We start from the raw sequence: 10,481 nt of genomic DNA, 5'->3' as shown, positions 1-10,481 counted from the left end.
AAATAGATGTGAAAGTTATCTTCATGGATGGTGCTAAACCATTGGAAACCTTTTAGTGTATTTATTGGATGTATGACCACCCAAGTGGTAACGCGCTTGCCTTTAAGACTCTCCCATGTCTAGGTTGTGGGTTTGATCCCCACCATTTGCCATTTTGTGATTTATTTTGGTTTTTACACATTTTTGAATGAATGACATATTTATTGAACCAAACCCATGTTTCTAACGTACTAAGCCCGTTGGCCCAGTGGTTATTATTTTAAACTATGAGGTAGATGGCGTGGGTTCAACACTCTCCAAGGAGAAAACATAATTTTTACCACTAGTTTTATTTGTTTTACTTCACAACTTTGAGAATTTATTTAAAATACCAAATCAACTTATTTTTAATTGATTTTTTGCACACTCCCTATTTATGAGCATACTTTGTGAATATTTTTTTAAAAGTCCAAAAATATTTTATTTTGCTCAACTTTTAATTAACTCAAAAGATGGTATTTTAATACCTTTAAAAAATCCTTTTCTTCAAGATATTTTCAAATAAACTTTTGTCCAATGACCTGTTTTATTTGTCAACAAATTTGGGCTAGGTTAAAGCTTACCTTGAAGATATTAACATGATTCCTTAGATGATTCACCTAGGGTTTTGCTTTAATCAACTTTTAAATGATTAGGTTTAGGTGCACATAACTAAAACTCTTAACCCTAATCTATGATCCTTGATCTTATGATCCTCTGATCTTAAAAAGAAATACCATGTTAATATAACTTATTGCTATATCTCTCCTTGTTTATACACTTTTAAATACGGTTTTTCATTGACATCTTATATATACATTGTTTACTAATCCCACATGCATGACATATTTATCCATCCATCATACAACATACTTATATATACATGGTATGATCTTGAGGTATGTCATCTCTTATATTCATAGCTTTTTATACTTGAGTTTATGCATCGATATCTTTGTTTATACTCACCTTGTTTGTATCCATGATATATACCTCATGTCTCACACACCACTTGAGATAACTAAAGCTAATGCTTGCTTGAGATGTATTATTCCTCATTGATGCTAAAAATCTAAAGGAATCAGAATGTTATTGACTAAATTTGTCAAGGTACTCAGTCTTTTTTCCAACTCTTTTACTTTGTGTTTAGTATTGTTAAAGCTTTGCACCCCTCCTTGTTTTAAAAATGGTTTTGTATTGTTAAAGCTCAACCTTTTTAAATCAACCCTTTGTTTTGTATTGTTAAAGCTTTACCACTAATTTTTTAATCATCCTTGCGTTTTATTGTTAAATCTCGACACCTTTTAAAACTTGTTAAGTATAGTTAAAACTTTATATTTTAAGAACCTGTTGAGCATTATTAAAGTTGAACACCCAAAAATATTTTTCCACTTGACTTTTTATTTTTCTTTTAAGGGGAACTACAAAAGCTCTAACTTCCCTATTGTACTTAAGGAGTATGTAGGCATAAGATGCGATGTATTACTGAGCTCACTTCTAAAATCTTCTTTTCTCATCCTCCCACTCTATTTAAACAAAAACACATAAGCATTTTACAATAACAATAATAACAAATATATATTTTAAAGAGGTTCCTACGGAGTACCGTAGATGTGAGAGGTGCTAATACCTTCCCCTTGCATAACCAACCCCCGAACCATAGATCTCTGATAAATTTACTAGTTTTAATTTTAAAAACTTCTGGGGGTTTTATTTCGCTCTTTTTCTCATTTCATTTGGAAACAATAAAGCACAGTGGCGACTCTACTAAAATTTCTAAGCTAAGTCAATCAATGGCTCTAGTCACATTTTTTCAATGCTACAATATTAAAATTATAGGTTGAATTTGAATTACACTTCAACATTTATCACACCCTTCCAACCGTAACAATAGATAATTTGTTTTAGTAGTGAAACAAACGGTGCGGAAAAATGATATCATTATACAAAGACTAGGTCTACGAGAGAAACCTCTAACATCACTTTTTAAGTTAGGAAATATTATTACTTCTGATGCTCCTAACCTAGTTTTAGTTTGTTTGAAAAAAAAAAATCTAACAAGAAGAGCTAATTTTTTAATGAACCCTCTAGGTTGTATTTAATGAGTAGGGCATTCGATGTTTTGTAATGAATTTATAGTATCTCTTGGCTCGCTTCAATAGATTTTCCCTACTAAAATATACGAGAAATATCGATTGTTTGTGTGTGTCTATACTGTATAATATTTTTGTTTTGTACTATACTATATTAGTATGGTTGGATTGATTTTTGAAAAACTTAAAGGTGTAGAATTGATTCTGTGTGATTTTGAGGTGTTTATTTTATCAAAAGAATAATTGTTTATGTCTCCAAGATTGATTTTACTTGAAGTTAGAATTTGTAACTTCTACCTCCAGAATTAATTCTGGGTAATTTTTACACTGAAATTTATTGTTCAACTCACTTTTACATAAATCTATCCAAACATAATTCAATTCTACTAAACTCAATTCTGTTAAAATCAATTTTATTAAACTTAATTCTGCTAAAATCAAGGGTTAAATATGTTTTTAATCTATGGATGCCTATGATGGAGAAGACATACATAAGTAACCATGCTTAAGTCAGGGACTTTTCAGTACTATGTGTGTAGAGAAGTGCCCCCACATTTTAACACGCACACATCATGTCTTTTAGCAGAGATATTCTATGAGTTTCAAGTTTCAAGTGCCTTAGTAACTCTTTTAGCAGATAATTTCAAATCTCTTTTGATCTGTTTAACAATCTCATTATGGAAATTTATCCAAATATTGGCAGCAACGAAAACACAAAAAACAGAAGTTCTTAAATAGTTTAAATTTTTAAATGCAATGAGTGCTCTTACAGTTGAATTTTCAAATTTTATAGTTTCAAATTAAAAATGTATCTATGTACATTGATTATGTTGTTGTAGAACGTAGTGAATCTAATCCGCCACTTGAGTGGCCAATCAGGAAGAATATTGTTCTGGGATCTGAATTGTGGAAAACAATTATTTTTATATAACGGTTAAAAATCTAATGTGTAAAAAACTATGGTTAATGTATTATTATTATTTTAATATTGATGTTGGCTAAATAATTGTCCCACTATTTGAAAAAAGATAAATAATTGCCCACTCATAATTTATATCTTTTAATGATATTTTTTATTGATTTATTGGCCATGTTTATAATAATTATAAAAAAGAATTATGAATACTAATTTATTTTAATTTTGATAGAAATTGTAAAAAATTATTGTTTTTTAAGTTATTTAAAGGGGGTTTAAAACCCCCGCAATTTGTCTCTTTTTCTTTAGTGTTGACTGTTACTGACGTGGCGTGACACGTGGTGTGCCACGTAAGCCTCCGTTAGAGTAATCTAACGGGAGGGACCAAAATTCGTGACTGAAAATTTTGTGAAGATCAAAATTCGATGAAATTTTTTGTAAGGACTATAAGTAAAAAGTGTCATATTTATAAGGACCACTAACATATTTAACTCAAAGACACCCATTGAAAAAGTTAGTAGCTTTTGCTTCCTCGGCAGTGAACATTTTGTGAATATATTGCACTTTGCTTTTCTCATGATGTGATATGTCTCACTCACTTCAAAAGCTGCAACGATAAAAAGCAAAATTGAAGAAAGGAATAAAATATTTTTAATTAAATTGAACAAATAAAAATTAAAGTTGAACACACACACATTTATTTAGAATGTATTAATATTATATCTAATGAAAAGTTGTTTGAAAGTATGGAATATGATTTTTAATTGGTTAGGAGTGGAAATATCAGGTTGGTAGTTAATGACTTTCTTATCACTTACCGTTGTTAACAATGGTAAGATGTTTTTAATTAAAATTATTGACGTGCATGTCCAACGATTACATATTGCAGTTTGCTTTTCTCTGCGTCAAATACAAAAGAAAGTTTTACTTAAGCTTGAGTTTCACTCAGCAACAAACATATTGCACTTTGCTTTTCTCATCATATGATATGTTTGTTACACACTTGAAAAGCTGCAAAGTTGAAGAAAGGAATAAAAATATTAGTAAGTGACACTCGTGTTTGGAAGAGAGTATGCTCAAGGTTTTTCCAAAGTATCAGATTCATTTCTTTTCTTATATAATATAAGACAATTAAGCTTGCACTATCTGCTTAGTACCTTGGACCAACACTAGCTACTTTCATTCTGCATTTCAATCTTGAGGAATGGCAATAAATTCTCCACATCATCAGAGTATGTCTCTAGTTTCCTTATATATTAACAATAGATTCTCCAAATTTTGTTAATAATTAACACATGTTGCAAAATGAATATATGTAGTTATGGAAATCAGTGGAATAACAATGGAAGATGACAAATGTAAGTCTAAATTTTCCTTATATATTAACAGTTTAACACTAAATAGATTCTCCACATTTTGTTTTTAATTAACACATGTTGAAAAATGAATATATGTAGTTTCGGAGCAAGAAAAGGAAGATGACCAGCGTAAGTCTAAACTTTTCCTTATATTTTAACACTTGATAGATTCTCCGTATTTTGTTTTTAATTAAGACATGTTGCAAAATAAATATATGTAGTTTCGGAAATCAGCTGTCAGCTAGAAATGGAAGATGACAAATGTAAGTCTAAATTTTTCCTTATATATTAACACTCAATAACTTCTCTTCAATAACTTCTCCACATTTTGCTACTCCCTCAGTTTTTTATTATAAGTCATTTTGCAAAAAAAAATAATTGTATTTTAATATAAATCGTTTTAGAATCCAAATGAAAAATTAATAATGTTTTTTTAATTATACTTTTAAATATTTATTATTCTCACCTTTCTCAATTATTTAAATTTATCTTTTACATATCATTAATGAAACACAGTTCTAGAAAACCTTTTATAAATTCTTATTTTCATCCAACAACTATTATTTTTTTTAATATGTGTGAAAAGTCCAAAACAATTTATAATAAAATCGAGATAATATTAATTAACACATGTTGCAATATGAAAATATGTAGCTATGGAGTTCTGGGACCTAGTATTGGGAGACGATTGGGATGAAGTAATTAAAAAATACAATGAAGACAGTAATTTTCACAAGATAGATATCAAGGGAAGAGGAACAGCATTACACGTGGCAGTAAGCATGGGACGACGCGACGACGTAGTGAAAAGTCTTGTAGAAACAATAGAAAAGCTTGGTGATGAAAGTAGTTTGAAAATGATGAATGAAATAGGTGCTACTCCACTTCATGTTGCAGCATATGCAGGATTCCTAGATGTGTGTAAACTTATAATTGGAAAAGAAGGTCAAAGGAAATATTTGATTCAAGTGAAAATTTTTGACGGGGAAACACCACTTTTTTGGGCGGTGAATGCCCGTCAAATGTCCGTGTTTCTTTATCTCCAACAATTTTATCGTGTTGATCTCAATATTGCTATCGATAACAATTTAACTAGCATCCTTCATGTTGCCATTGACACAGAAAGATATGGTTAGTTTTTTTTATCTTACATTATTTATCTACTTATTTATTCATTTATTCTTTTTATTTTTTAATATTCGATTTTCTATTAATACTCTTTTAAAGTATCAAAAGAACCTATAATATTTAAAGAAAAAGTGAAATTCTTCCATTGTTTTTTCATTATGAAAAACAAAACTTCAATAAGGAAGTGACGAGGAACTATGAGTATGGTAGGTAGTAAGAGTATTTAAGAGGATTCTATTTAATGATAGAATGTTTTTTAATTTTTTCACCATTAAATGGATTTGAATCCTCTCCTGTGCTCCCTGCTGCTGCCCATCCTACTTTTATTTAAGTTACTATTGTTCATTTTTTTTCTCTCTCTTCAAATCAATGTCACTTTATTTATTTGATGTGTATTAATTCTGGACTATTAAATCAAGGAGGACAAGGATAAATGTAGACATTGGCAGAGGATCCATTTTCCCGTTAAACAAACTATGATGTGACACAATAGGTGGAAAATAAATTATTTAAATAGTTTAAAAAAGTTATTGATAGTTAATTATATCAATAAATTGTATGAATGATAAAGTTGCATTAATGAATTATGTATGTGCTAAAATAATTACAATAGGATTGGCATGTGTTTGCAACACTATCTAAGGTGTTTAGGGTAGTGAACTGCACGTAGGGCTAGCTCACTTAGAGTGCTGAGAATTTTTGTGTTCTCTTTCCCGGGAAAATTGGAGATACATCTTCTTCCTATTAAAAGAAACATGAATTTGGGTAAATATTTTTTAACTATATCATTCATTGAAAATGTGTCTTTACAGTCTAAAATCCTCTTTAAACATTTAAGTTTTTAATTAAAATAATCAGTTAAATCGCATTGGTAAAAATATAATATTGAGCATTATATCTTGTCAATCATAATAATATAAGTATTTTGTGCAACAGATATGGCAATTATAATAATGCATCACTACAAAGTTCTTACCATTCTGAAAAATAAGGATGACATCACTCCTCTCGAAATTCTTGCTACTAAGACATCAGCTTTCATAAGTAGAAATACACTGTCATGGCGGCAACGAATTTTGTACTACTGTAAGTGACATATACTTATGAATATTATCAAATGTTATTTAAATTTTTTTCTTTATAAGTACTTCAATTGTCCAAATTCTATCCTATTTAAAGGTTTGGAAACGAATGATTAAAAATTCCACAGAGGCTCCTCATACGCAAGGCGTGTGATACCATTTAACTTGCCAACGACGTTGTATAAAAACCCCATGATATATTTTAACTTTTATGAATTTAACAAAAATTCATATTTTTATTTATCTTGAGTTTCAATTAGATTGTGCGTAGTCTCGTTCTTTCTTATAAACAGGTTCGAGAACTCTTAGTTTTATTTTGAATACATCTAGATTATAAAAAAAAATATTAAAAATACTCTATAACAATATTAATAGGTCTATATCCGGAGAACATTGAGTTTTATTAACATGACACTACATGAATATACCTTGATAACCAGCGGTTCATATAGACTAAAAAACTGTTGAAACCCATCGAGATTGGAGCTTAGAAACACCATACCATATTCCAATGGGTAAACGAAATAGTTTGGAAATCCAAATGACATTTTCCTATTTTATTTGAACTATGATGTCAAATTTCATTAAAATTTGTTTAATGATGTTTGCAAAATTTTGGTGTCAAAGGTCTTCCTTTACGCAACCATGATGCAAAAGAAGTATTGAAATCTTTAAAGCGGAGGACTATTTTTAAAGCAAAAGTAAAGAACGGTATGTTTCTGTTCAAATAACGCTTATTATAATTTTTTCATTATTATTTAGTTTTTTGAAAATCCTGAACTAGTAATACTGTGGATCTTTATTTGGCAAATATATTGACACGAATTATTTATGATATTTTTGTTACAGTTATTTTCTGTTATAACAACTTTTTGTTAGCTATACAAAAATGCTATTCCTACACCAATTTGTTACACTACACCGTATGTCCGTACGGTACGGACGTATATCCGTACCGTACGGACATACTATTCATGTACGGACAGTACTATTCACCGTCCGTACATGAATAGTAAAATATTAAATTAATATTTTTTTAAAAAAAAAATTTTAATATATTTTTTTTAAAAAAAATTTTAATTTTTTTTTAAAAATATTTGACAATACCTGCGGATTTACCTCCGGATTTGACAATACTTGCGAATTTAATTGCGGATTTACCTACGGATTTGATAATACCTGCGGATTTACCTGCGGATTTATCTACGGATTTGACAGTACCTACAGATTTACTTGCGGATTTACCTACGAATTTGACAATACATGCGGATTTATTTGCGAATTTACCTACGAATTTAGGTAAATCCGCAGGTAATGTCAAATGTAGGTAAATCCGGAAGTAAATATGCAGGTATTATCAAGTTTCATTTAAAAAACGTAAAAAAAAAAATATTAAAAAAAACTTTTAAAAAAAATTAAAAAAAAAATTAAAAAAATTACTATTCATGTACGGACTGTACGGACGGTGAATAGTGCCGTCCGTACATACGGTGTAGGTGTAGTACGGCAGTGTACAAATAGCATAGCTGGTTAGCTATATGATCAATTATAGTTGGTTGTAATCACTTGTTTTATTCGTTCAAAGCTAAGTTCATTTTCTCTTCCTTTTTTATGAGAATTTTAATCAATGGATATAACAAAGTTTGTGCTTCATTTATTCAATGGCGCTCACTATTATTTACTAAAGACATGTAAACATTGCAGAAAAAGATGAATATAGTGAAGTACAAATTCCTATATATGACTTCTTAGAAATGGCACAAAAGAAGCCACATTCTCTTGCTAAAATTATGAGCAAAATGTTGGTATTCATGAGGCTAATCGTGTCACTACTAGGTATGTATATTGAATGCTTCTAACTTTAATTTTATATGCTTTTATTTGAGTTTATATTTATAATTCACAAATGAGATCAATGTTGTAGATATAAGTGTGTTTTCACAACTTGATCAATAATTTCTCTTTTGCTTAATTAATTTTACAGGCTTAAAGGCAATAATTACTATTAAGATGAAGCACATATATGGTGGTCTGCTCTTGAAAGAAATGATGAAAATACCTATTTATTCATTATTGGGTGGTGGTGTGATCAATCTAAAAGATGACTTAGGATTTGATTCTGGAATGGAGAGTATGAAATCATCATTATCTCTATATTTCTAGGCGATGCCTCAATGCAAGAACAAAAGAAAATAAAAAAATTGATGCTTAATTATAAAGTACTAATTATTTCTGATAAGAAATGTTTATTACTTGCAGCAAAGATGCTTACTGAAACAAAAGTGAAAAGTAAAGCAAAAACCACAGCATATTTGACTGCAGCAAGTCATGGAATAGTTGAGATTATGTCAGAGCTTGAATCAAAGACAAAAAGTGTGGTTAGTGAGACTAACTTTAATAATGAAAATGTATTGCTTTTGGCAGTAAAGAATAGACAACCACATGTAATTCAGCGGTTGAAGAATGACTTAGATGACGGAGTCTTCCAAAACCTATATCTACGAGTTAATAAAGATAAGAATACCATGTTACACTTGGCAGCATACACATCTTATGAGAGAGAAAATACTTGGAGGATATCCGGCGCTGCCATGCAATTGACGTGGGACATCAAGTGGTATAAGGTACATTTATTAATACATATGAATCGTCTTTGGAGTGTATAAGACATACTACAATAGTGACCTTCTAATTTGCCAAGGCTAAATATGACTACATAAGGTCTCATATAATTTGTCATAGTGAAATCATGATTAAGTAGGATCTCTCTTTATTTTTTTATTGTTAACCGTGTCTAACATACTTGGAAATTGCAAAAGCTTAAGAGAATCATAGTTTAATTATTACTTATCATCATAGTATTATACATCAAATTTTTTAAGTAGCACTAACATATATATATTTTTGTATAGTACATAAAAGAACTAGTGCCAGAGCATTTCAATAATAAATTCAACAATGAAGAAAAAACCCCTAGTGATATCTTTAAGGAGCAACACAAAGAACTTCTACAAGATAGTGTTGAATGGTTGAAAGACACGTCAGAATCATGCTCAGTCGTAGCTGCTCTCATTGCTGGTGTCTCCTTTGCGACATCAGGTAGCGTACCTGGTGGCAATCAACAAACAGGAGTACCGGCATTAAAAGGACAACCTGCATTTGAAGTATTCGCTATATCTTCATTAATTGGACTTTACTTCTCTGTCACTTCACTTGTCATGTTCCTTTCTATACTCACTTCTCGAAAAGAAGTCGAAGAGTTTCATCAAAACATGCCAATGAAGCTTCTTTTTGGTTTGAGCTCCCTCTTCGTATCCATCGTTGCGATGTTGGTTTCTTTTTGTGCTGGACATTTCTTTGTGCTCGCAGATAAATATACGATGGGAGGTATCTTGTTCTATTTATATATTTCCATTTGTTTTCCTGTCGCATTCTATGCAGCTGCGCAGTTTCCGTTATTCATTGATCTTGTTAAAGTTGTTTGGAAGAAGGTTCCACCACCAAGTATTAGGGGTGTTCTTCTGTAGAGGTGTATGTTTTGTTGTATTTCTATGTGAATTGAAACTAATGACTTTGGTTTGTATTTGAATAATTTCATTTTTTTTAATTTCGAGTATTGGTGTGAATGTAGTGTAATTTGACTCTTTTACATAATTATAAGGTGTGATATGGATGATATGAAGTTTTAACTTTTTCCCATCCCACTTCCCATACACTATACATGCTATTATATGTTTGTGTATTCTATGCTATTTAGTGTATATAATACAAACTAGGGATATTGGATTTAATATTACGTGGATAAGATCTATCTTATGATGTTATTCCGTATATATTTAAACAATACGCATATTAATTGGATGACTATCGGAATAAAAATTAAACA

At 30.1% G+C, this 10,481-nt stretch overlaps 2 protein-coding genes across 2 annotated transcripts; both read left to right on the top strand.

Annotated features, from left to right (window-relative positions):
- Positions 1 to 4,184: 4,184 nt before the first annotated feature.
- LOC131658969 (uncharacterized) lies at positions 4,185 to 7,365 on the top strand. Its single transcript, XM_058928215.1, has 8 exons — positions 4,185 to 4,259; positions 4,347 to 4,385; positions 4,485 to 4,514; positions 4,607 to 4,648; positions 5,040 to 5,516; positions 6,450 to 6,599; positions 7,223 to 7,306; positions 7,358 to 7,365. Exons 1-8 carry the CDS (start codon positions 4,232 to 4,234, stop codon positions 7,363 to 7,365), a joined length of 858 nt encoding a protein of 285 aa, XP_058784198.1. The 5' UTR covers positions 4,185 to 4,231.
- A 939-nt stretch (positions 7,366 to 8,304) lies between these two features.
- LOC131656658 (uncharacterized) lies at positions 8,305 to 10,263 on the top strand. Its single transcript, XM_058926306.1, has 4 exons — positions 8,305 to 8,431; positions 8,580 to 8,726; positions 8,855 to 9,219; positions 9,508 to 10,263. Exons 1-4 carry the CDS (start codon positions 8,350 to 8,352, stop codon positions 10,120 to 10,122), a joined length of 1,209 nt encoding a protein of 402 aa, XP_058782289.1. The 5' UTR covers positions 8,305 to 8,349; the 3' UTR covers positions 10,123 to 10,263.
- Positions 10,264 to 10,481: the final 218 nt, after the last annotated feature.

Source organism: Vicia villosa, linkage group LG3 (assembly GCF_029867415.1).
Source record: "Vicia villosa cultivar HV-30 ecotype Madison, WI linkage group LG3, Vvil1.0, whole genome shotgun sequence".
NCBI classification, from domain to species: Eukaryota; Viridiplantae; Streptophyta; class Magnoliopsida; order Fabales; family Fabaceae; genus Vicia; species Vicia villosa.
Note: the sequence above shows the minus strand (reverse complement) of the source record. Positions and strands in the feature narration are given on the sequence as shown.

What these genes read in the sequence shown, in the direction of transcription:
- LOC131658969 (XM_058928215.1), top strand. Translation starts at nt 4,232, where the DNA reads ATGGCAATAAATTCTCCACATCATCAGA. An exon ending in AACAATGGAAGATGACAAAT is followed by an intron (nt 4,386 to 4,484) that starts GTAAGTCTAAAT and finishes GAATATATGTAG; the next exon opens with TTTCGGAGCAAGAAAAGGAA. An exon ending in GCAACGAATTTTGTACTACT is followed by an intron (nt 6,600 to 7,222) that starts GTAAGTGACATA and finishes TTGGTGTCAAAG; the next exon opens with GTCTTCCTTTACGCAACCAT.
- LOC131656658 (XM_058926306.1), top strand. Translation starts at nt 8,350, where the DNA reads ATGGCACAAAAGAAGCCACATTCTCTTGCTAAAATTATGAGCAAAATG. An exon ending in GCTAATCGTGTCACTACTAG is followed by an intron (nt 8,432 to 8,579) that starts GTATGTATATTG and finishes TTAATTTTACAG; the next exon opens with GCTTAAAGGCAATAATTACT. An exon ending in ATTTGATTCTGGAATGGAGA is followed by an intron (nt 8,727 to 8,854) that starts GTATGAAATCAT and finishes TATTACTTGCAG; the next exon opens with CAAAGATGCTTACTGAAACA.